Source organism: Kogia breviceps, chromosome 1 (genome assembly GCF_026419965.1).
Source record: "Kogia breviceps isolate mKogBre1 chromosome 1, mKogBre1 haplotype 1, whole genome shotgun sequence".
NCBI lineage: Eukaryota > Metazoa > Chordata > Mammalia > Artiodactyla > Physeteridae > Kogia > Kogia breviceps.
The window spans coordinates 13,893,633-13,921,458 of NC_081310.1; the positions used below are offsets into that span (position 1 = coordinate 13,893,633).

The 27,826-nt window shown below is 41.0% G+C and overlaps 1 protein-coding gene across 1 annotated transcript in view; it reads right to left on the reverse strand.

Annotated features, from left to right (window-relative positions):
- USH2A (usherin) overlaps nt 1-27,826 on the reverse strand; it is an 833,496-nt gene that overhangs the window by 78,117 nt on the left and 727,553 nt on the right. The window contains exons 62-64 of the mRNA XM_059039022.2: nt 10,832-11,059; nt 4,676-6,192; nt 1,231-1,552 (exon numbers count right to left, since the gene is read on the reverse strand). Of these exons, the coding sequence (XP_058895005.1) occupies nt 1,231-1,552; nt 4,676-6,192; nt 10,832-11,059 (2,067 nt within the window). The remainder of the gene's footprint in view (nt 1-1,230; nt 1,553-4,675; nt 6,193-10,831; nt 11,060-27,826) is intronic.

Below are 27,826 nucleotides of genomic sequence, written 5' to 3' on the forward strand. Positions count from 1 at the left end.
GAAGATCAGGCCCCAGGCAAGTCTGAGGGGCACAGCAGCGCTCGGGTGCCCAACACTTGGCTAGGTGACAGCCTGACACATTGACACTCCCACCGAGCCTGAGCTGGGGGTGGAGGACTCACTCCCCCACAGGAACTGGAGCTACTTGTTACAAGAAAACTGCAAATACACCCAGATGGCAAAGCCAAACGAACCGAACGGAAGACTTCTAGTGATTTCAAAATACCTTCAGAATAGTGTTCTTAATTCCTGACTTTTTAGGGATATGCGAAGTCCTCTTTTGTAGGCTGTCCTACAAAACTGACTTCATCTCCATGCACAGGTTAGTTGTTTGCGTCTAGACTTTTCTCAGCAGTCTATCTATGGCTTTTTTGAGCACAGGGGTTGGAGATGCCTGCCCATTCGATTTTATTTTGTCTCGGTACAATTCCTGAGTTCTTTTCAAAGTGATCTTTTCACAAGGAGTATTTCCAGCCAAGGCAACACTGACAGAGAGAAGCTTAATGGTAGAAACCACTTCACTCATAAGAAATGCAAATACTTCACCAGAAATCTGCATAGGAATAACAAGCCTCTATCACACGGATCAAGAACCAAGAAAATGAAGGCAAATGAATACGGCCTTTCCTCCCTCATTTACTGCTTAAATTTTTTTTTTTTTAAAGAATATTATTAGGGCTTCCCTGGTGGCACAGTGGTTGAGAGTCCACCTGCCGATACAGGGGACGCGGGTTCGTGCCCCGGTCTGGGAGGATCCCACGTGCCGCGGAGAGGCTGCGCCCGTGAGCCATGGCCGCTGAGCCTGCGCGTCCGGAGCCTGCGCTCTGCAACGGGAGAGGCCCGCGTACCAAAAAAAAAAAAAAAAAGAATATTATTAAACTACATAAGTCCCATGTTTCTTTAAGTGGCTTTTTATTTATTTATTTTTTTGGTTTTTGTGGTACGCGGGCCTCTCACTGCTGTGGCCTCTCCCGCTGCGGGGCACAGGCTCCGGACGCGCAGGCTCAGCCGGCCACGGCTCACGGGCCCAGCCGCTCCGCGGCACGTGGGATCTTCCCGGACCGGGGCACGAACCCGTGTCCCCTGCATCGGCAGGCGGATTCTCAACCACTGCGCCACCAGGGAAGCCCTAAGTGGCTTTTTAGATTGCAAGCAACTTTTTTCCAGACAGGCGCTGACGTGTACCCACACCCATCTCAGTGTAAGTTGTTGGTAACACACATTTCTTACCTGGTATTCATACTCCGTGAAAGGCAATAGTTCCATGTCCATAAAAGAGCTTGAGCTTCCATTATAGGTTAGCACTGGGTTTGACTGTCCAGGCTGAGTTGCTATTTGTCTTCTGTACAGTTCATAATATAAAACTTGTCCATTTGGCTGGAGTGGTCCTGTCCACAGAAGGGAAACCATGGGCTGGAACCCCCCTGGAGCCATCTGTACCTCTAGAAGTGGAGGCGGTTGCTTCCGAGGTGCAACCTCAGGGGTCTGTATGGATGTCCAGTCACCTGATGCACATCCCAGCCTCGTGCAGGCTTGAATTCGAACTTCATACCTTCAGGACACAAGGCAGAAATGACCCATTATTGGCAAAATCGATTTTTGTGGGAAGAATCTTTAAAAGACCGAGTGTTTTCTGAAAAAAAGGCAGACGCGTCTATATTTATTCTTACCTACAACGAACCCTTTTCAAGGACAAAACAAAGTCATGTTTCCACGGAAATTTCAGCACATTTTCAAGCCTCCTGGCTTTCCAAACTAAAGAAAGATGCTCACCTGTCTGGAAACGGTGGGTACGATTCTTCCCTAAACAGGAATGTGTTGAATCAATACACTTTCAAGATGCTCTCCAGCAGGAAAGTTCTGGCACGCTGTAGAGTTCCTTACCACAGCGAGGGAGAATACGGATCTTGGGAGTTGGAACGCGTTTTCAGCAGCCCTGAGCTCCTCCTCTCTCTGCAGCTGGAGCTAAATGATTCCCCAGGAACGTTTCCAGGTCAGGAAGGAACGTCACGGGGTCAAGGTCTCTGTGGTAATAAATCCCCTCACCTGATACCTGACATCTTAAAACAGGCTCCCTTCCACCACATGGGGAACTTCTGGGGCCAAAGTTAACCCAGCTACACACCAGATTATCAATCATGGAGACACCTTATCACCATCCAGTTAAACTCAACCAATCAATTATGTTTTGCTTCAGAGCGGGTCTCCTGACACTGGGAAAGGTCTAGTTACATAACAGGGACTTTCCCCTTCCAACAAAAGGGGCTTTTGTTAGTCTTAAGTGCCTATGGCTGCAAACAAGTGCTTCCCCCCTCTTTTCCATGCCCCTAATTTTTATGATTTTATGACACCCCTAATTTCCCCTCAAGCCCCAGCCACCTCCCTTTCTCCCTTTATTTCTTTTGCTTCCAGCCTTTTCTCTCCTCTACTTTCTGCTTTCTCTCTTCCAGATAATCACTGCTTTCTGCTCACTTCCTGCTTTCTTTCTGTTCCCCTTCCCCTCTTCTTAATTACACTTCTCTCTCCCTTTGGGGAGTCTCCCAGTCTCCTTTTCTGCTCTCCTTCCCTCCCTCTCCTCCCACACCTATTTTCACCGCGATGGGCTGCTGGTTAATTGGTGAACAGATCCCACAGCTGTGAATGGCAGCTCTGCCTTCTCAGCAATTCTGAGAACTCAGTTTTGATTTTCCACGTCTGGATTATTTGTTTTCTGGATTATCTCTGGTGGTTTTAAAATTCTGGGTCAGATTCCTCCTGCTTCTGAGGGTATGTTCAGGATCCTTCCTCCTACGGACCATCTGGGGGGTGCCCCAAGGAGGACACACGAATTTGCAGTATTCAGTAAACATTAATCTGCTGGAAAAACCCCAAACGACATGAATCCCAACTTCATATAGAAGTCATATTCTGGCTGTATTTTTGTGTGTGTGATTTGATGTTTTTATTGTTTACACTCTCTATAAAGTTATATAAAATATTGGCTATATTCCCTGAGCTGCACATTGCTTCCACACACCTTATTTATTTTATACCCAGCAGCTTGTCTGTCTTAATCCTCCTCACCTGTCTTGCCCTTCCCTCCTCTCCTCACTGGTAACACTAGTTTATTCTCTGTATCTGTCGGTTTCTCTTTTGTTATATCCATTCATTTGTTTTATTTTTCAAATTCCACATATAAGTGAATACATACAGGATTTGTCTTACTCTGACTTATTTCACCAAGCAAAATACCCTCCAGGTCTGCTCATAGTGTTGCAAATGACAAAATTTTCATTCTTATTTATGGCTGAGTAATATTCCGTTGATATTCTAAGCCATTAATGTCACTTACATCTTCGATGAGAGTAGACAGTGAAGGGTCATCTCTCATCGCCTTAAATCGCATGGCTAGCTTTCTCAGAAAAATCAGACTTTCTTTCTTCAGCCTGGGAAGAGTACCCCTCTCACATCCAGAAACTTTTTTTTTTTTGCCTAGAAATCTTTTTGAATACGAGTTTCGGAGGGGAGCAAGCTGATATGATCTTTAAAACGTGCAAGTACCAGTCAGGTAAAGAGGAAGCCGGGATAAAATGTACAGCTCTGCAGCTAACATGGGCCTTTTTTATGCCCTGCATCGGAGTAAGATAAAAGGCAACTCACAGAGCATGTAGATTAGCTATGGAAGATACCTGAGGAAGTTTTAATTACTGTTTAATATTTAATGCAACCCTAAATAATTGTCACTAGGAGATGCATAAGACTGCGAATGTTTCATTTCAACAGCACTATATATCAGAGATAATTATAGGAGAGAGCTAATCTACACATCAGTACATTACAATAATAGGTGAATTTTATCAATGGTAGTTGGTAATCAACACTCAGCCTTTTTTAAAGTGGTTCTGGTCATTTTACTAAATTTTAAGAGTAAAATGTCCTTTATTACTCTTCTCTCTGAGGATGTATGTTAGTTAAAATGTGATGGGGAAAAAAGCCAAGCAATTCTTTAAGGTATGGGAAGAGGGCTGGCGGTCAGATTCCTTTGTGTGGAAAGCAACACACACCCTTGCTCATCAGAGAGCTCAGAGGGGACCACTAAGAAAACAGGACATGGCAAAGTGGAGCCGTCCCAAGAAACCATGAGATCAGAGCTGACTGAAGGGCTGGGGAAATAGTCAGAGGAGCCTCATTATTCCTGGAAGACGTGCTGGATTCAATAAGGAGGGCTGGCCCCAGAACAAATTTTGCATCAGTCCGACTCTGGTTGGCGATAGCTTGCAATGACGGCCCCTTTTTTCATTCTTTAAAATAATACTCCTTCTCCTCACAGCTCAGTTCAGATAACCGCACTGGGGTGCTCAGAACCGACCAGGGGCTGGCATGTTTCCAGGAGGGACCAGACTCCGGGAAGCGGCCCTATCTCTCCACTACTCGGTTCTAGGCATTGTGATGAAGTGCAAACACTTCTAAAAAACTGACTCTCAAAGTGTCACCTGCAAGAATTTTGCTCTCCAGAAGTAATCAAGCAGGTTTGGGCTGAATAAGGATGTAGTTAGTCCACTGGGATGGTTCAATGCAAGGGGCTCGGGCATGTCACACATCTTGCTGTTAGAGTCTTCACTGGGACTGACCGAGGGCTCACGCGACAGAAAGGGGCAGTGGCTTGTCCTCAGGAGACCCAGAGTTAGTCACCTACCTGTGAAACGGCTTCAGCTGGTTTACTATGAATGATCGTGTGCCAAAAGAATTATGGGTTGTGTTTATGTGAACGATGTTTGTTTCTCTTTCAAACAGCTCACGGACGAAGAGGGTGTAGTTGATGATATGACCGTTTGTCCTTACTGGAGGGTCCCAGCTCACTAAGATCTCCTGAGGGCCCTTGGCCAGCAACTTTGGAGGCTCCATCCCTGAAGGCGCCGAGGGGCTGGTTCGATCTTTGACGAGTGGACTCAAAACACCCCCCTGGCTGTTGTTGGCCATCACCGTGTAGCCATACTCCACACCTGGGGCGAGAGTAAAATCGTGATAGCGAGTTTCCAGGCCGGTATAGACAATGGTTCCATCCCTCCTAAGTTCATAGCTTCGGATCTGGCCGTTTGGGGCTCCTGGCGGTTTCCAGGTGATCTCGATGGATTCTGAGCCCGTGACTTGTAGTTTTGGAGGGTCCATGTTTTGTGGCGGGGCTTCCATTGTCCAGGCAGACTCTGCAGCGCTAGCCGTGCAGCCCCCGTTGGTGCAGGCCACTAGGGAGAGATTGTACTGCGTGGACGGCTGCAGGTGGGAAACCGACAGGGACAGGCTCTGCCCGGCTGGGTATTCCTTGTCATCCAGTCTGAGGAAATACTGAGTGATCTCTCCATTTTGCATTGACGGTGGTGACCAAGATACATTTATCTGAGTGGCACTGATGGTCCAAAGAGCTGGAGGGCTGACCCCTGCAGGGGCAGCCTCGAGGGTCGTGATGCTGGTAGGTGCGCTGGTGGAACAGCCCTCACTGGTGCAGGCTGTGACTACATACCTGTATGTGGAGAAAGGAAGCAGCGCTTCATCAGTATAATTGAAAGTCACAGCATCAAAGCTGAAGGGATAGGGCACCTCGTTCCTTTGAAGCCTATAGGACTGGATAATGCCATTGGGCTGTGCCGGCGGGATCCAGGAAATCGTCAGTCTGGGGGGGTTCACGGATACCTGGGCTATCTCAGGCGGAGAGAGGCCTTCTGGGAGCGCTTGCCGGGTCCTCACCGCACTCCAAGAGCTGCAGGTATGGCCTGCTGAATTCCAAGCGTGGATTTTATATTCACACTGCATCCATGGCTGTAGACCTGTGTCATTATACATAAACGTATTCCTTTCAGTATTATATTCTGTGAAAACAATTTTCTCATCATCCTGGATTGTCTGATTCCCCCAAGCTTTTCCCTTGAAGCATCTGCGAATCACTTCATAGCGAATTATCTTTCCATTTGGGTTAACGGGCTCTGACCAGCTCAGCTCAACGCTGGTGGGCCCCACAGACTGGATGGTGGGAGCCAGCTGAGACTGGGGCGCGGCTTCTTCCGTCCACAGAGGCTGGGGTGTTGAGTGTGCACAGCCCGCCCTGGTGCAGGCCTCCAGCGTCAGCGTGTAGCGCGTGAAGGGGTCCAGGCGTCGGAAGAGAAATTGACGATTCAGGCCGGCGTACTCCAGGACACCATCACTGAAGACATTGTACGTCTGCAGGAAGATGGGAAACAAAGCCTATGATTTCTCGGTGTCACTGTTTCGTCCCTTTTAACCCCTCCTGCCCCCTATTCCTCACCTGGATGATCCTAACCCAGGAGAAGCATTTTGATATGAATCTGGGGAATGTGATCTTTGCTTTTTCTTTTTTTAAGGTTGGATGCCATGTAAGCATATATCGAAAAGCTGAGAGTTACTGAAATTAATTCCTTGACTTCAAAGAGTGCTCACGGGGTTTCCTCCCATTTTTATTTTTTTTAGAAGTGGGCAATAGTATTCAAATTCCCTATTTTATCAAAATTAAGTGCTTCTGATTTCACCCTGAGTAGGCTAAATCGGGCCTATCCACACTGTCTATTGCCACAGCATTTACTGGGAAATGGAATTATAACGCTTCATCATTTGTACCAGGGTGGCAGGGCGGAAAATGTGTGAGTGTCCGGTGTGGGCACACACGCGTGTACATAGGTACATATGTATGTTATACACGTGTACAAAAACATAGGTACAAACTGATGACCAGCAAATGGAAAAACCACTGTCTTCTGTCACCAGTTATAGAAGAAAAGAGGGCTTCTCCGGGGGCAAAGTATTCTTTTGCTCCAGGGAAAACCATCCGGATGCTCATGACACAAACGTAGAGCACGTGTCCAACCCATATGATTCATTGTTCTTTGGGGAAGATGAGAAGTAACTGAACTTGAATGTAGATGTTTTTGAATGACGGTTCCCCATCTTTTCATGCTTCAGTGTACCCGAGAGACAGGAGACCTTCCTGTACATGCTCGTGGCCCTACGATTATGTCTCTTGAGATGGACAAATACCCGAGTCCCCTGGGAGGCAAATCTCCCCACAGGTTGTTCCTGGATTGTTGATATACTTTAATGTTATTTAAGATTAAATAGCCTAGATCTGGAAATCTATTTAGGTTGGACTATTGTGTTTTGGTGTGATCTTCTTGTTGGGGGTCTCAGGGCAAGATCATACCCCTGAGGGAAGGGGAATAGAGTATTTTCTGAAGACAGCTTAGATTCCACAACCAATTTGAAAGTCTCTATGACTCTCTGTCCCCTCCCCCATATTCACCTGGCAAATCTCTAACTAGTGTTAAATTCAGCTCTCCCTCTGGACCTTAGCTTCTAACTGGGTTTGGAGAAAAACTCTCAAATATATTGACTGGTCTCACTTTAAATGTCTCACCATAACTTTTAAATAGATGATTACCAACTATAAAACCATATGTTTGCTCTCTCATTTTCCAAAGTAAGAAATATCTTCTCCTTTCCCCACTAACGGCCAATACCCCCTTCTCTCCCTCACAGGTGGTTGTTGACATAACCACATATTTGACTGAGGAAAGTAGAGGCAGTCAGACAGGAATGTTCTCATGTTATAGATGATCACTGCCATGTGCGTGTGAATCTAGACGTACCCTGTTTGCCTCCCTTCCTTTTCCTATGGATGAAGTACCTCTGCCCCCACTGAAGTCCACCTGAGCTCTGGATCCTGTCCTCTCCTCCTTGCTACAGATTTCACTCCTGCAATTATTCTCATTATCTCTTGCTTCACTGATTTATCTCCCTCTACTGGGTTATTTCCATTAGCATTTAAATGTACTCTAGTATCTTTCACTGATTTTTGAGTAAAACTTCTTGACACCATAGTCTCCTGGCTCCTGCCCTATTTCTCTGTTTTTTCTTTCCGTCTATACTTCTTTGAAGAGTTGCTACCCTATTCCCTCAAACCATGCTGACCAGGTTTCCCATTTCAACACTTGATTTTCTTGTGACGATCACAGGGACCTCCTGGTTTCCAAATACAGGGTCACATCTCTGCCCTCATCTTACTGGATCTCTCAACGCCATTGGCACATTTTCTGTTCCCTTCTGGGACATCCCTCCCATCTACTTTTCCTTCTACCTCATGTGCCTTGACAGCTCCTCTCCATACTCTTGACCTCTAAATTTTTGTATTCCCCAGGGCTTGATCCCAGGCTCTCTTCATCTCTAGTTATATTCTCTCCATAGGTGGTGTCCTCCAGGCCCATGGGTTTGAATACTACTCATCTGCTAATGAATTCCAAATACATATATCTTCATGCGGAACTCTCTCGAGTGTTCTATAGACTTGTACTTCCAACTACCTACTTATCCCCTCAAACCTGTACATCTTCCAGCCTTCCCTTCCCAGTCAATGACTCCAGGCCAAAGTCCAGAAGTCATTCTGAAGTACTACTTTTCCTTCATGTATCACATTCAGTCCATTAACAAATCTTGTCATCTCTACCTTCTGGATACATCCCCAATCCACGCACATTTCTCGACCTTCTCAACTCCCACTCTAATTCAAGCCACAGTCAATTCTACCCTGACCTCTTTAACAGATTCCAAACTCCACTGGTCTCCTTAGAGCCAGTTTTCTACATAGGAGCCAGAGTGATTTGGAAAAACGTAAATTTGATTGTGCTACTCCTTTGCCTAAACCCTTCCGTAGTTTTCCATCACACTCAGAACAAATCCCAAGCTCTTGATCACAGCCCACAAGGTTGAGCGCGATCCACCTTTTACCGATCCCTTGAATCTCTTCTAGTATCATCTTCCCTCCCCAACCCTCCCAAGCTTCAACCACACTGGCTTGCTTCCCTTGATGTGAAGAAACCAAGTTCATCCCTGGCTTCAGGCCTTGCACTTGCTGTTCACTTTGTCCGAACATTTTGCTCTCGTATCTTCACATGACTGACTCTGTCTTGTCATTCAGGGCTCAGCTCAAACGTCAACTCAATTCAAAGGATCATTCATGCTAAAATAGCCCGAGCAGGCATAATTACATTATTCTGTTTAATTTTCTTTATAGCGTTCACCACTCTCTGAAATTCTCTGGTTTGTGTACTGGCTTTTTGTTTGCCTCTCTGTAACCCCACTGTTCATGTATTCTCACACACACACACACACACACACACAAGGTCTGTGACAGCAGGGATCTTGCCTGTCTTGTTCACTCCTGAATAATTGTCTGGCACTTAGTAGAAGCCTCAATAAATATTTGGTGAAACACAAATGCACGTAAAAGGAGTAGATATTTCTATTGTCAATCATTCCAGGAAGAGGCAGACACTGGGATGGGAAATAAACACTCACAAGGAGGCGGTGCTTTGAAGGGTGTGAAGGAGATACTCTTTCCTCTGATGGGAACCTTAGGGCTGAGGCTTGGGTTTTCAGGCCATGGTTCCTAAGGCTCAGGCCTCCTGTCCTAGACTAGGCAGAGTCTGGCTCGGTCACATGTCAGGGGCTGGTAGAAAGCAGCTTGCTCCTGCCACTTGTACCATACCTGGAGGTGGGCAGAGAGGTGACCACCGAACCAGGCAGTGAGCCAGCCTACAGGGAGGCCCAGGAGGATGGGCCTGGGCCTGTGAGCTCTAGTTAGAGATCTAAGTCACCGCTGTGGGTAACTTCCTGCCAGCATCCCACTATGGGGTTTTCAGGGAAGGTTTATCAAAAGTCACAGCTTAGTCTTAGAAGTTCTACGTGGAATTAGTGGGGGAGTCTTCGCCACCTTGAGAGGCAGAGGCAAAGGAGAAGCAGAGCGTCTACAGCATCTGCAGGGGGTGGGAGTTCTGCAGTCCCAGCCTGCACGAGGCGGTTGATGAGGGCCTGAGTGGTGGTCCAGGGCCAGAGGAGACCAGAGGCGGAGGCAGTAATAGATGGACAGCTGAGTTGCCAGCAGCCTTGGAGAAGAGCATCAGAGGGGTGACAATGCTGCCTCTTATGTGGGTGATGGTTCAAAGCATCAAAATGTGGACGATCGGGCTTCCCTGGTGGCGCGGTGGTTGAGAGGTCCGCCTGCCGATGCAGGGGACGCGGGTTCGTGCCCCGGTCCGGGAGGATCCCACGTGCCGCGGAGCGGCTGGGCCCGTGAGCCGTGGCCGCTGAGCCCGCGCGTCCGGAGCCTGCGCTCCGCAACGGGAGAGGCCACAGCAGGGAGAGGCCCGCGTACCGCAAAACAAATTAAAAAAATAAAAATAAAAAAAAAAAATGTGGATGATAATGGAAACCTTATCTGGGCGCTCACAGACTGGTGAAGCTGGGGTTAGATGTGACATTCATAAGACTGCTTCTCGTGGCTACATAGGGACATCGTGGACTTAGCAGACCTTTGGGGCTTCCTGTTTCCTGCTGAGTGAGCTCTGCTCAAAGTGCAAATTAGGCAAAGCTTAAGCAAAGAGCTGGGCAGGACAGTTCAGGAGGCGATAGGAGCATGGTCGTTCAAAGTTCCGTTTTGGTGTGACTTCCTGGCTTCAAATCCCAATTCGATTGTCTCAATGTTATTTAGCCTCGGACAGTGATGTAGCCTTTATGTGCCCAGTGAGGTTTAGTGGTACCTACAGAGTAGGGCTGATGTGCGGATTAAATGAGATAATCCACAGAGAGCACTTAGACAGCATTGGGTTCATAGGAAGCGTAACACGTGTGAGCTAGTTTTCTCTGATCTGTGATTAAGCGCCTGGAGGAACTATCAGGAAGAATTAACCCGACTGTGAAGGGAGTTTTCCCACAGTGACCCGATGGCATGTCAGGGCTCATCTATTTATCTGTAGAATACCAACCATGATTGCATATTCAGGGTAGACATTACCTTAATCACACCATTGGTTCTTATAGGCTCTGACCAGTGCAGTAGCAATGCCCGGCCATTCTCTTTCTGCTCCGCTGTAAAGTAGCTCAGTCCACTGGGGGAAGATTCTAGGGTTCGAACCAGAGTCCAGGGGCTTGAAACTTCTCCTGCCTGGTTTGTGGCCACAACACCAATGTGATATGTGGTGAAGGGTTCTAACCCGAACAGGTGGGCTTGATGGCTTGTTCCCTGGAAGAAAATGAACAGTTTAGTCTCCTTCTGGAAACTGCTGCCAATTGCTGGAAGGTCATTCTTTGGCCAAGATGCCTCACCAATGGCAGCACAAATATCACAACAGAGTTTTGAATTATTAAGAAAAGAATATGGTTTTTTCTTGTTCTTCACATGCTAAATATATTACTTAATGTTGTGTGACTTCAGACACATACACAGAGCTTGGATCAGATAGGATCCTTGCCTTTTCAGAGCTTGTGACCCAAGGGATGCAATATATTACAAAAGCAATAAAAAAAAATCTATGATGTTTCAGGTCAGTGTAGCATCCAGCTCATGATGGAAATCAGTGGTACCAAGTTTAGTGGCAGAGAATGGAATAATCTTAAGGATTTGGAAATTGAACCTGAACAACGCTAATTCTCTCTCATTAAACCCCAATACTGGGCTTCCCTGGTGGCGCAGTGGTTGAGAGTCCGCCTGCCGATTCGGGGGACGCGGGTTCGTACCCCGGTCCGGGAAGATCCCACGTGCCGCGGGGCGGCTGGGCCCGTGAGCCATGGCCGCTGAGCCTGCGCGTCCGGAGCCTGCGCTCCGCAACGGGAGAGGCCACAACAGTGAGAGGCCCGCGTACCGCAAAAAAAAAGGCAAAAAAAAACCCCGACACTTTTTTACGTAAGACTCTCCCCATCTCCCCCCTCTCTCATTCTCTTGGTGTGTATTTACATTTTACAAAGACAATAAAACAAACACAAGAAAACAACAATAAACCAACTGAACTATAAATGCACAAGCACCCTGAGAGCAGTCTACTATTAATATCAATGCGAAAATATTCTCATTTGTTAAAAACACCCTAACTAAAACTCTGAAATTTACCAAAAGTAATTGTTAGCTAGGCTTTGAGTATTTGGTCTTTGTTAATTTAAAAGAAAAAAAAATGAGGGATAGCATAATTAGTTTCTTTCCTGCTTGGAGAGCAGCATTAACCATATTTTGCATAATTAAATTGGACCTAAGAATCCTAATGTTTTGAAAGAGCCCAGGGAGATCTTTCTACATCTGGGCTGGATGGAAGTGTCTGTTTACAGATAGGAATTATGTCTGCAAGTGGACCAGTAATGTGTGTATAGGTAAACACACACACACACACACACACACACACACACACACACACACAGACACTTTCTGTTGTGTACCATACCCACTGGATGTGAATAATCACGAAGAAGTTTTTACTGGATTAATAGGATATATACACTTAATGGTATGTGAGGTCAGCTTTGGTTTATTTGATGCTTAAATGTGACAGATAGTCTTCAATTGTCCTTTTCTTGGTGGGCACAGGAAGAGGAATATGAGATGAAGAAGAGGAAGTTATTTCTGAGAGTAGGTACCCGAAAGCACCAGACAAAGTTATGTGTATGGAAATTCTTTTTAATTTGAGGGCATCCAAATCTCATTTTGAATAAAATCTAAAACTAGGTGGCAAAATCCAGGTGAACCACTTTCCAAAAAGACTGGTTAGACAAAACCAAAACACACCGTAGAAATAATTTTGGACACCATTTCCCCACATTCTTGGTTATAAGTTTTATAAGTTTCTATTAGTTAATGTTTCTTATTATGTGTTAAACACAAGCAGAGGAAATATAATTTCCTTTACTTATCAAAAACTTGTAAAGTCAGTTTTCCTGTTTCAGTAAGGTCCTATTATGATATTACATGCTGAACTCTTGAAATCTTTTAATATTTAAACATCTGCTAAGCGACCAGACTCTGAAAAAAGTTTTACAGAAATATCAATTTCTCTTTTTTAAAATATTAAAAATTAGATCATAAATATTTAAAACTTATTTCTCCAACAACATTGGATTGGTCTTTTAGATAAATATAGCACAGAAGTAGAATGACCAGAGTGAATATTAAAGCTGAATATGCTACAAGTCCCGATTACAAACATTCTTTTCTGATAAATGATTCCTTTTCTGTGGAAATAGGGCAAACATGGGCAAGATTAATAATGCAAAAAAGAACAATTCTTTGTTCAGAATATTCAGTAATAGATGCCCCAAAAGCATCAGCTCCAAAGCAAATAGTAATCACCTCTAACAGATTATATATAAAAAAAGGTAGGCTGCTGGGGGACATTTAGAGATAGATTTTGTCATAAGAAACACGAAAAGCCATGTGGGCTATAAAGCAAAAACATATGTATATTGTCAATAGCAGCACCTGCTCAATTACAGTTTATTTCAGAGCTGAGAATTCCATGCAGCCCCTAGATGGCAATACTGTCAAGCACTTTCGGTACCATGAGTGCTCAGTGATTAACAACTGACATTCCGTCATCCAACACACTCCAGGCAACCATTTAAAAAATAACAAAACTGATTTCATTATAGATTCTTTTAATAAACATTTATAGCCAGATCCTTGAAAGCAGAAGTATTGAAAATGCTCTGGCTTCAAAACCTCCACCAACTAATGTGGAAATACGACCTGCAGGTCTCAAGTTGAAGTTCACGCACGCCTGACACAGAAATGTTTACATGTAGACTCCTACAAAAGGTGATTACAACAGTTGTTTTGCTTAATTTGGTCTCCATATCTTCTTAAAAAATAGAAATAATCACATATCATAAATGTACAGGAAACGTGAAGGAGAATTTTTATGCCATAAATTTATACTGAGACAAGTTCCCAGATTATGTCCACTTGTTATTTCTGCAAAACTACAACATACACACACACACACACACACACACACACACATGCTTTAAATAAACCTCAGTGATAGCCATACTTTTTGTCAATATTTAGTTAAGTCCATATAAAAAATAAAGAAAACTTCAAAATGGCAAGGCAATCCCTAACCGATTTATTCTTTGACATTTTAGGAAATCCTCTATATTATTCTTCCCTGAATGGATTTCTAACCCCAGAGTTCACTATATTAGAATCCATGTGTAAAATCTGGACACAGTTCACTCTATGGGTGAGGTTGAGTCTTGTTTGTTTACTCAGTTACTTGAGATTTTCCTTAAATTCAGAATATGTGCTCGAGCACTGTTGACCTTACATGATTTGGATTCCATTCCTTCCTTTGGGGGTGGAGCATTCTGTCCCACTGACTGGGAAAAGTCCTCATTAAAAACTTTTCCTTCTTTTCGCTCCACGGCTGCCCCTTTTCTTCCTTCCCTCTGGAGATTATCTTAATTCAATACTCTTACTTTGTTCTTTTCATCGTCATTGTTTTGTTTATTTCCCTTTTCTGTCCTACTGATTCTTTTGAGATATATATATTTTTGTTATCCCTGACCTTTGGGCTACCTACTTATACCTTCTTCCCTTTTGTCTTTGTCCTGTCCATGTCTACAGCCACATAATATTCCTATTTTTTTTTAAATTCTAAAAGTATATTAAGCACTTCTGTTAGGCAGCCGAAGAAAAGAATGACTCAACAAAGGAAAACAGGAATAATTCGTTCTCTGCAATCTAATACTTCCAATGAGAATTAAGCTTTTTGTCTTTAAACTGATATGCATGAGAGCCAAAGTCTGGATACAGATCAGTGAGTCCTTTTATGAGACATAAAGACAAGACTCTCTGGAACACTCTGCCAATTGAGGTTCTGCTGGTAATCTGAACTACACTTTAACCTCTCAACTCCGCTCCTGGGGGCACGTGACACTACGTGGAGTCTTTGGCAGTCAGACAATTTTACACCATCTCCTCTGGTTATTTTTGATTGCTTGAAGGGCCCCAAAGGTGGCCATGGGGTCAATAGGTTTATGTAGGTTGAAAATGATCAAAAATTACCATTGATCTGTAGCTGTCAATAAAAGGCTGCATGGGGAGACTCCCTGCACAAATGTTTAAACTGCATAAAGCAACCTAACTTAGTCATCTTTGAGTCCATTGATCTGATGATCCAGCAGTTTCCAGAGCCTTCCCTCTGGTCTTTAAGGTGCATTTTCACTGAAGCCATTTACCTTGGCCCTAAGGACTCTTTTTACCCTGCTCCTGGTAATGAGCTAAAACAGTGATGTCTCGGCACTGCTGTGCTCATCAACAGACTCTTATGTGTGCTTATTGCATTTTGGAAGGGGTTAACCTCCCTGGTCACCGTCAACTTCATTTCCAGCCAGTGGGGTTTCTTCTGGCTTCACCCCTGATCTTGGGCTCCGTATTTAAAAATGGGTGACTATTGGCTTATAAATCCTAACCTGGTTGTAGGATTCCTTTGCCTCCTTAATTCTCATGAATGCCAAAACCCAGAGAATACCTCATATTGAAAGTTTGCTTATTTTGCACAGAGAGCTTCAGGGAAATCTAGATTTAAATACATTAACTTTTGTTTTCTTCAGTTGAACCACTTGGATGCTGCTTCTCCGTTTTATCATTAAGTTACAGTTTATCTTGTCATCATGATAAAATAAAGGACTGGTTATTGACAAGCTTCTGGTTTAATTACAACTGAAACATGAGAAATAAGAAAAGTTCTCATTCAGCATCCCCTGAAATTCATGGCTTTGAGCCGAGTACATCCAGTCAACTGGATGACTTTTATATATTTTAGTGCATAAAAAATCAACACAAAACACTTTTCTAGATTTCTGAAAGCCAGATAATTTGAGGCACTGTCAATCTATATTCCTTCCCATTCATAAAGTTAATTTTTGAGTTCTCCAAAAGTTCATCAATATACTTCTATCTAGTACTTATTTTGTAAAAATCCAATCAGTCTTAATACAGAAATGCTCTCTTTGTTATCCATCCCCAAATATCAACCTTGAGTGCTTATCCATGGTTATTAAACATGGACTTCCAAGCCTGCAAAATGTTAACACAGTCAGAAAATTTCCACTGATTTCACATGTATACTGACTTTATGGGTGCCATCTCTGTCTACAGAGCTCCTGGTTGGTGGGACAAAGAAGACATTTTTTGATGACACACACATACATGCAGAGTTGCTCCAGAATGAAAGATCGACTGACAGTACAAGAAAGGTAGAAGAAAATACCCTTTGGGTACGTGATCTATTGTCATGTGTGTGAACAGTGTGTCTATGTTAGGTGGCATTGCTAAGTAGCTAGACAGAGCTGCCAAAATGGTCAGGGGAAACATTTAGTATTGTTGGCCAGCAACTCCATTCAATTCTTTAAACCCTTTTGAGCATCTGATACGTACAAGGTTCAGTAAAGTTGGTGTGGGCATACGAGATGGAGAGCACAGGCTTTTGACGCTTAGGAGCTTATAATCTAATAGAGCCGATCAACAATATATACAGTTGCACACAATTCAGAGTGTAGTAGATGCTACACTGACAGCCAGGGAAATCAGGGAAATACTGAAGAGATAGATACTTCTAATTGGGAAAGAAGGAGGTGAGGGGCTGGGGTAAACTTTGTTGGCATCTGATATAGGACAGGAAAGATGTAGAGTTTGAGTAGATGAAACTGTGTGAGGGATTGGAAGAAAGAACAAAAGGAAAAAATGCAGGATACATTTGGAAAAGAGCTAAGAGTTGAAAGTAACTGAAGGGTTGTGGATATAGGGCAATAGTGGGGATTAAGGAAGGGAAGAGACTGGTGGTAAGATTGGACAGGGCTGTGAATGTCACCCTAGAGGTTCTGGACTACATTTGTTAGGAAACAATGGACAACAGAACTCTACCATGCAATTTGAAGGAATAATGGAAGAACGTTTCAATTTTGCCTGTCATGGTGTAGGTCATGTAGGTTAGTGACTGATAAAATAATAAATCTGTTAAGATGAATTCATTCATTCATTCAATTATTATTCAGCCAATAAAGTATAGACTGCCATATGTAAAAGGTAATAGGAGAGTATTTTCTTAGGAATAAGATTTTGCAGCAACATGGAGGGACCTAGAGATTATCATCCTAAGTGAAGTACACCAGACAGAGAAAGACAATTATCATATGATATCACTTATATGTGGAATCTTAAAAAAAAGATACAAATGAACTTAAAACATAAATAAACTCGCAGACATAGGAAACAAACTTATAGTTATCAAAGGGGAAAGGGAGGCAGGGAAGGATAAATTAGGAGTTTGGGATTAGCAGATACAAATTACTAAATATAAAATAGATGAACAACAAGGGTAAATTAGGAGTTTGGGATTAAAATATACACACTACTGTATATAAAATAGATAACCAGCAAGGACCTACTGTATAGCACAGGGAAATCTACTCAATATTTTAAAATAACCTATAAGGGAAAAGAATCTGAAAAGAATACATATATAAATGTATAAGAATACATGTATATATATCTGAATCACTTTGCTGCATATCTTAAACTAACACATTATAAATCAACTATACTTCAATTAAAAAAAGAGAAAAAACAGATATGCTATACATTGTAAATTTACAATTGGAACATTGTAAATAATGTTGACATAAAAATGCCCATGGTCACAGATATTATACATGAGTGACTACGGCAGCTGTACAAAGAGGTGGAAGCCATTATTCCTCAACTGTATATAATTAGGCCAAATGTGTATGTGTTCAGCTCATAATCTTCAGAGACAAAATTTCTTCTCCTATAAATTAAAACATAACATTTAAAAAAAGGAATAAGATTTTAAAAAATTTTATTGAATATTTGCTCCATTTCAAAATTTGAAATTATTCTTTACACAGTGTTTGTCTTTTGACTGAAGTCAAGGTGGGGATTATAACAGCTGGACTGAATTGAAGACAATTATACTGTCCTCTGTCCTGAATCACAGGTACCTGGTTTATGGTTTTTGCTGGTAGTAGGGACATGTTTGTGTGGAACCATTCATACCCTTATACTTTATACACATCAAACAGCCAGAAGGCAGCTGGAAAAGTTTAGGGATACTGTTGATGACAACAAAATAGAATGAAGCTAATTCAAAAGTTCAAACAAGTGTGAAAGCATTCCTAGCTCTGGGTTCTAACTAATGTCAGAGGGCTCAATTGGAAAGATTTCAAGAAAGTATAAATGCATATCCTCCCGTTAAGTAATTGTGATATGTATGGTTATATAACTGATTAGTCAGGGGTCATTTGTTGTAACAATTGTACATTTCAAATTTCAAACGTTCAGCTTAGAGTTTTCATGTGTTAGTGCTGTGTGTACTTTTGTGTCTTCCACAAATATCTACATTCAGAGAAGAAGAATGACATGTGAAAAAGGGGGTACTTTTTTCTCTCACTGAAGTACATCATTCATTTTGTAATGGGGGGGGTCAATGCAAAAAGAAGATTCAACTCTCAGAAGTTTTCTTTATAGATAAATGGGCTCTATCAATTTAATTTATCAATATCAAACAAAAACTAGGGTTCTTGCAAATGAACGATGAAACCTCAGTTACCATAAAAACATTGGGGCGGAAAAAGAAAGGTTTTGAAATGGCTCAGTTTTCAAAGGAGAAGACGAAAAAAAATTAAATTTGTGATAATTAAATTTTCAAGTGGCAAATCAGTCACACTAAATATTAAAAAGCAGTCCTTCTGATCTATCAAAATTAAAAATGTGCATACTCTGTGACCCAGCAGTTCCACTCTGGCAATCTATTTTATGGCAATACTAGTAAAACTGTACTAAACTGCATTGAACAGAATTTCATTAATTCCAGCCAGTCTTATGTTTACTCAATCCTTGATTAAACACATATTTATTGAAGGTTTCCTGTGTACTAGGCATTCTCCTAAGCTCTGAGGACACAGCAGAAAGCACGGGAGACAAGGACATACCCTCCTGAGTCTTACACTGTAAGGAGGAAAAATGTAAGGAGTCCTACATTTACACAAGCAAAATGGAGAGAGAGGGAGTGAGTGGGCGAGAGAGAGACCGAGACAGAGAGAATTAGAAGCTGTGACAACTTATGAAGGAAATAATTAGAGCAATGAACTAGTGTTTTTGAGGTGGTAGGGAAGACTGAGTCTTGGTTTAAGAAAGGTGGGTGAAGATCCTTGAGGAAGTTCCATGTAGGAAAGACTACAGAAGAAACCATGTGAGAGGTTTTAGGCAGAAGAATGAGCTTGAGATTTTTTTTTTTTTTTTTTTTTTGCGGTACGCGGGCCTCTCACCGCTGTGGCCTCTCCCGTTGCGGAGCACAGGCTCCGGACGCGCAGGCGCAGCGGCCACGGCTCACGGGCCTAGCCACTCCGCGGCACGTGGGATCCTCCCGGACCGGGGCACGAACCCGCGTCCCCTGCATCGGCAGGTGGACTCTCAACCACTGCGCCACCAGGGAAGCCCGAGCTTGAGATTTTTGCTGGCAGAGAGAAGTTAGTGTCAGTGAGGCCTGTGAGTGAGAGGGAGGACGGCCTGAGGTACAGTCAAAGTGATGGGCAGGTGCCAGATGGTGGATATCTTTTAGGCCAAGGTAAGAGTTAGAGTCTGATGCTAATTTCAACGGACAATTATTGAAGGCCTTTTAAGCAAGGGAGTGACACAATTTGATTTAGGTTTTAAAGAGATCATTCTTCCTTCAAAAAGTAAAAATAGAGATACCATATGATCAAGCAGTCCCACTCCTGGGCATATATCTGGAGAAAACTCTAATTCAAAAAGCTACAGGCACCCCAGTGTTCATAGCAGCACTATTTACAATAGCCAAGACACAGAAACAACCTAAATGTCCATGGACAGATGAATGAAGAAGATGTGGTATATATATACACACACACACACACACACACACACACACACACACACACACACAGTGGAATACTACTCAGCCATAAGAAAGAATGAAATAATGCCATTTGCAGCAACATGGATGGACCTAGAGGTTATCATATTAAGTGAAGTAAGTCAAAGACAAATATTATATGATATCACATATGTGGAATCTAAAAAATGGTACAACTCAACTTCTTTACAAAACAGAAATAGATTCACAGACATAGAAAACAAACTTATGGTTACCAAAGGGTAAAGGTAGTGAGGAGGGATAAATTAGGAGTTTGGGATTAAAACATACACACTACTATATATAAAATTGATAATCAGCAAGGATGTACTGTATAGCATGGGGAACTATATTCAATATCTTGTAATAACCTACAGTGGAAAATAATCTGAAAAAGCACATCTATCTATCTATCTATATCTATATATCTGAATCACTCTGCTGTACACCTGAAACTAACACAACATTGTAAATCAAGTGTAGTTCAATAAAATAAATAAATAAATAAAGATCATTATGGCTGCTGTGTGGAAAATATATGTAGGGGGTTGTATGAGTCTACTCAGGCTGCCATAACAAAAATACCAGACTGGCTTAAAAACAGAAATGTATATTCTTGCAGTCTGGAGGGTAGAACACCCACATCACGGTGCCATCAGGGTTTCTGGTGAGGCCTCTCTTCCTGGTTGTAGACTGCTGCCTTCTTGCTGTGTCCTCACATGGCTTTGCTCTCTGTGCACATGGAGAGAGGGAGAGATCTCTTGTGTCTCTTCCTCTTATAAGGATACCAGTGCTATCAGATTAGGGCCCCACTCTTACAACCTCATTTAACCTTAATTACTTCCCTATAGTCCTTATTTCTAAATAAAGTCACATTGGGGGTTAGGGGATCAACATTTGAATTTTGGGGGAACACAATTCAGTAGATAATGGGGGTCAAGAGGGAGTGGCTTTTGCAGAAGTCCAGGGAGGGCTGATAGTGGCTTGGAGTGGTGTGATAATGACAGAGATGAAACTGCCTAAGTGGACTTATACTTTGGAAGTAGAGCCAACAGAAATCCGATGGAGTGGGAGGAAGGGACAACCAGATGTATAGAAATAGAAACAGAATGGTAACATAAGTCTTCTGAGAAGTTTGGCTGTGAAGGAGAACAGGGAAATAGGATGGTAGCTGGAGGGGCCTGTGGGATCACATTTAAAAAGCAAGGGAGATGCTAGAGCATATGTGTATACTGATGGGAATTCTCCAATCACGAGAACTGATGATGTAGGAGAGGTATACTATTTTTTTTTAGAAATCAGGACTTCCTTTTCACTTTGCATGTGCAAACTAAGTTAGCTAAAATTTTGTGTGCGGCAAAGTGATACGGGTATGCTTGGGTATCAGCCAATTAACTTGGAGTTGGCTGTAGCCTCCACAGCAAAACAATGTATATACTAAGAGCTACCATCATTGTACGTCAAGCTCTTTTCAGAGATAAAATTTGGAACAGTAAAGTTTCATCAGAAATGAACAAGGCCTTTATCTATTAGGAACAAGGTAATTAAAAAAATTTTTTAGAGTTTTCATTAATTCATTACTTTTGATAAATTGTGACTTCCATGTGAAGAGGATACAATGACAAGTTCCCTGCCCAATGGTAACAAAAGTTATCAGTTTACCATTTTCTTGTGTATCCTTCCTAAGACAGGATCATTATTTTTGATCCAAGTTTTTGCTTTTACTGTGTCAGACCTGGTGTAAAAAGGACTTTACATGCATAATCTCATCTCATCTTCACGACAAAGCTCTGAGGGTGGTAATATAACAGATAAGGAAACTGAGGCTTAGATAAGTAACTTGCCCAGAGTCACAGTTCTAGTAAGTGGCAGGGTTATGCTTTTACTCCTGTACTATACTGAGTTCAAATGTTCTTGTCAACTGCATCAGTGGTCCTAATGTTTTGGTCTCAGGACCCCTACTTCTTAAAAATAATAGAGGATTCCCAAAAGCTTTTGTTTCTGTGATTTATATCTACCAATATTTGCTATATAAAAAATTAAAATTGAGAAAGTGTTAAAGGAAAAGAACACAGAAGCACATATTCTATTAGCCAGCAGAGAAAAAAGCATCATCACACATAATGTAGCCTCTGGAAAACTCCACTGTACATCTGTGAGGGGATGAGACTGAAAAAGACACATAATGTCTTCATATTATTATGAAAATAGTTTTGACCTGGCTGATCCCTGAGAACGTTTCTGGGACTCTACGGGGTTCACGAACTATACTGTACCACTTAACTGCATTATACTTGGCTTTAACTGACAGTTCCAATTAAAGATTAATCAAAGATTTGTTTGAACTTTTATGCAGTGAAGAAAGGAGTCTTATATTTCCAACTTTTGATGGACACACTCATAGTACTTGTGATTAAATATGAAATATCCATGTATACATAAGTCCTATTAGTAAAACTTTTAATTAAGCGTAAAGAGTCAAAAAATTATAACTGGACTCTACTCCAACAGCCTAATTTTGTAGTTGAAACTAAAATCCAAATGGTCTAAATTACCTGTACAAGATCCTACAATCCATCAACACTAGATTTGCAATTGAACTTGAGATTCCCAACTCATATGTACACACTCTTTTCAATTAAAATTAAAATTATTTGTTTGAAACAAGTTGTCCCAAATTTCTTTGTCAAAAGCATTGCTCCGTGAGAGAGAGAATGGGTTTGAATTTATTCATAGATGTACTTCCTTTATTAATGGATCTTCTATTGTATCATATCTGTCTGTTCACTTGTTTGTCTTCCCACTGCAAAGTGAACGAAAAGTTTTGCGTCAGGACTGTTTCCTAACCTTGCTTTACTCTGGTTTCTTCATATGTAAAAAAGGAATAGTAATAGTACCTATCTTTTTCAGTTTGTAAGTTTTAGTGAGTTAACTTGTAGAATAGTTTCTGATATGCAGTAGGAATTTAATAAGTGCTAGATTTTATTATTATCCTAAGCATCTAAGAGATGCTTCTATGCATAAGATATTCAATAAATATTCTGGAAGCTATGCATAAATAAAAGGTTGAGTTTAAAGCACTGAATAACTCACAAGGTATTTTTAGTGCATAGTACCCTGGCTTATATGGAGACTATATGGAGAATGATATTTTGAAAAATGGCGTAACATCTTATGAATGTAAGCACATCTTTTAAGTTAAATTCATAAACACTACCTTTGTAAATGTTTGCTGTGAAGACCTAGTAGGTACTGGATAAATATGCATTGAATAATTGAGTAAATTCTTCCTTGTTATTGACATCAGCTATTTGGTCTTTAGAAATGTATTTATATATATATGTATATACATATATGTGTGTATATATATATATATATAAACTGGATCATATAATAATGAGCATGATTTTTTGCTTTTACCTATAGGGCATGGAATATGATACAGTTTTTGTGTTCTTACATACCCTAACTTTGGGGGCTGAGCTGAAAAAGATAATGCCTTTCTCCAATGAAGAATAAATAATACTATTAGGTAGTATGGGACATTTACAAAGGGAGGTTGGTGCTAATAAACTCAAAATGATATATTTCAGAGGGTCTTGGGTATTAGGATGGCAGATACTCATTTAGTCCTCATGGGCCACGTTATCCTTGGAAATAGGAAAATGTGAACGATTTTATGATAGTAAATGTGGAAGTGTACATAAAGTGGGCAATTCAAGAAAAATAGGAGAACTTAAACAAATGTACTCATATATATTAATCAGTCTTAAAATAAAAATAAAGCCCTAAATCAGCCCCTTACTTCAAAAAGGCCCAGGTCCAGAGAGTTTTACCAGTGAAGTTTTTTGTTATTGCTTTTAACTAAATCTGCAAGTAACAGATAATTGATATTATGTATAGACAAAGGGTTCCAGAAAATAGGTAAACTGGGCCATATACCAAACTCATGACATGTCATCAAGAAAATATCAAAATTGGACAAGGACATAACAAGAAAAATGTGTTTTTTGTTGACCAAAATCACTTGAGATGAGATGAAAAAGTTATAATATTAGCAAATAGAGTCCAACAGTATATTTAAAAGAGATATCATGACTGTATAGGATTTAGCCCTTAGAAAAGTCGATTTCCATATGATCATCTTAATAGAATTAACAAAACTCAACACCCATTCATGATAAAACCTCTTAGCCAGGTGAAAATGGAAGAAATTATCCTTAATCTGATAAAAAACATTTACTAAAATCATACAATAAATTATATTGGGTTGGCCAAAAAGTTCGTTTGAGTTTTCCCATAACAGCTTATGAAAATACCCAAACGAACTTTTTGGCCAACCCATATTTAACATTAAAGCCTTAGAACTCTTCCCATTAATATAACAATCATGTAAGACAGAATTCCCTCCATTCATTATTGTACTGATAATCTAGGCAATGCCACACCAAAAAAAAAAACCAAAAAACTATTCTCTGACATAAATCATACCAAGGTTTTCTCAGGTCAGTTTCCCAAGGCAATAGAAATAAAGGCAAAAGTAAACAAACGGGACCTAATCAAACTTATATGCTTTTGCACAGCAAAGGAAACCATAAACAAAATGAAAAGACAACCCACAGAATGGGAGAAAATATTTGCAAACGATATGACCAGTAAGGGCTTAATTTCCAAAATATATAAACAGCTCATACAACTCAATAACAACAACAAAAAACAACCCAATAGAAAAATGGGCAGAAGAACTAAACAAACATTTCTCCAAAGAAGGCATACAGATGGCCAACAGGCACATGAAAGAATGGTCATCATTGCTAATTATTAGAGAAGTGCAAATCAAAATGACAATGAGGTACTAACTCACACTGGTCAGAATGACCATCACTAAAAGATCTACAAATAACACATGCTGGAGAGGGTGTGGAGAAAAGGGAATCCTCCTACACTGTTGATGGGAATATAAATTGGTGTAACCACTATGGAAAACAGTATGGAGGTTCCTTAAAAAATGAGTTGCCATATGCTCTAGCAATCCCACTTCTGGACATACATCTGGAGAATACTATAATTCGAAAAGATACATGTACCCCAGTGTTCGTAGCAGCACAGTTTACAATAGCCAAGACATGGAAGTAACCTAAGTATCCATCAACAGATAAATTGATAAAGAAGATGTGGTATATATACACAATCGAATATTACTGAGCCATAAAAAAGAATGAAATAATGCCATTGCAGTAACATGGATAGACCTAGAGATTATCATACTAAGTCAGAAAGAGAAACACAAATATCATATAAAATCACTTATATGTGTAATCTAAAATACAACACAAATGAACTTATCTACAAAATAGAAATAGACTCACAGACATAGAGAACAGACTTGTGGTTGCCAAGGGTGAGGGGGTGGGGGAGGGATGGACTGGGAGTTTGGGATTAGCAGATGTAAACTATTATATATAGGATGGATAAACAACAAGGTCCTGCTGCATAGCACAGGGAACTATATTCAATATTCTTGATAAACCATAATGGAAAAGAATATAAAAAAGAATACATATATATATATGTATAACTGAATCACTTTGCTGTACAGCAGAAATTAACACAACATTGTGAATCAACTGTACTTCAGTAAAATAAATTCGTCATGGAATATACCTCATTTCTCTGAATCCTTAAATTTGAAGGAATCCAAGACACACTTATTTTATGTATACCTAAGAAAGGAAAAAATACTTCCAATTGAATGAGGATACAATGCTTTTTTATCACTTGGAGTTTTTGTTTTATATTTGTGGAAAGACACCTTTAGACTTGCATGGGTATAGTTTTTTTTTTTTTTTAATTATATATTAAGCTGCTGCTTCTGTGCCTTTCCGTTTATACAATAACTTTTCATTTTAATGCCAAATCCTGGTGTAATCTTTTTGAAGACATTTTAAGTGGCAATTAAACTCAACGTGTGTAGTACCGACAGCATACATAGCTCAACTGAAGTGACAGGAGTGTGGATGTCATCGATCAAGTTTGTGCAGGCACAGGAAACAACAAGTATGTAACAACTGCCACCTCCATTGATGGTAAGACTTAGATGCATGTGATTGCAGAGAGAGATGGAGAAATGTGAAAAAATGTTCACCATAAAAATCAAAGAGCTTTCTGTTCTCTGTTTTCTGAGTATCCTTCCTGAATAGAAAAGTGTACTCTATGGTAAACAGCCAGTGCACAACTTCTAGTCCACTTATTTTAGCAAAGTGAACTGACTTGTTCTCGGCGACAACGATGGGACGAGAAAGCTGGAGCTGGTCTAATTAAAGGGCCGTCGAAACATACTGCCACTCTGGCGACAATGGGACCAGTGATAACACAAAATGAAAACCGGACTGGGAACTCACAGATGATGGTAACCAATGGAATACATTAGGACTTTGGCTGTGCACACAGAACAGTGCCGAAAGACACATCTGACCACTACATTCAGCACTGCTGCTGCTTTCAAAGTTATTCTTCGCATATGTTCTGTGTACTTTTTCATCCTTTCCCTACAGAGTTTCTCAAGGGTTAATAATACTGAGTGCTTGCTATACAGCAGGCATTTTCCAAGTGCATAATGTATATTACATTGTTTTATCCTTCAAACAACCTCATGAGATAGACGCTGCTCGTATCCTCATTTTCAGAGAAGGAAATGGATGTAGAGACAGTTGAAGCAGATTGTCCATGGTCATATAATTATAAGGGACAGAACCAGGATTTGAGTTGAGGCCTTCTGACTATGGAGTCTGGGCTTATAACCTTGAATGTACCCCCTTTAGTCCCACCAGACTTTGGAAGGTGGAAGCCAGCCTATGCTACTTCTTGATACGGAGAGGGTCTCATTTCTTCCTTCTAGGGACCCAGGAAGGGCATCCTCTGCTCTCTGACCTGTTTAATGTTCTGCTTTATGGGATGTCAGACTGAATGCTAGTCTCAAGAGGAATCAATGCGAATAGAAAAATTGCTTCCAAATAAACACAACACCAATAGTTTGCCTGCAAGTCAGGAAAAGCAGATGTTATAAGACTAAAAATTGATTACACTTGAGGCTAAGAAAAGATATTGTAAAGGTAGACCATCTTCCCCAATTCATTTGTGCCAGGCTCCAAAGGGGTTAACTGTTATCATCGATCAGAGCCCAGGGGTTTTCGGCAGACGTTGGCGGCACACTGAAGCAGTTGTGGCATGATCGTGTTGCTGTTTTGAAAACATTTTAATAGGATTTAAAATTTCCCCTTTTCTTTGGATTTTTCGGGTAATATTGGAATTAAATTAAAGCATTAAAGTCAACCAGCTTAGTGCAAAGCAAATTATGTCAGGTTCAGCACTGAGGGCTTCGTTATGGAATATCTATTGACTCAAGCTTATTAACTTGTAAATCCTCTAGTTTTAGATTATGATCTATTGATTATCTGCTTTTATTTGCGCTTTAAATGAATAAACAAAAAGAAATGATCACGGTTCAGTCATTACACCTTAAGAGAAAATGTACTTAAGCTAAGCATACTTAATTAAAAATAAAAACAACGTTTATTGGTTCTGAGAGCTAGAAGTTGTGGTTCTTATTTTCATTTAGGCAAATCAAAGATTGTTTTTAATTTTGCATAATCATTTTTATTAGACCCTTGGACAAAACGGGAAAAAAAATTTCTCACTGAGGATAGACAGTGTGCTGTGAGTTTGGTATTTTGAATGCATTATTAAAATTATTGTATAATATTTCATTTTGCTTGGCTTGTCTTAGCAAAAAGCCAAAAATGATATCTTTAGTGCAGGAGGAAATTCTCTGAGAAGCCCTGTGACTAATGTCTGGGGAATGAGGTAAACTGAGAGTCGAGGTGCTTTAATAAAAAAGCAGTCGGTGTAGAAGATCGGAGTTCAAGTTACAGCTCTGTCACTCATACTAGAGGGACCTTTGGCAAATTACCTACTTTTTCTGAGTCTTGGTTTCTAACAGTTAATCTATTTCTCATGGACTTTTGTGAGGATTAAACCAGATGACCTTTCTGAAAGTGCCTGGTACATAG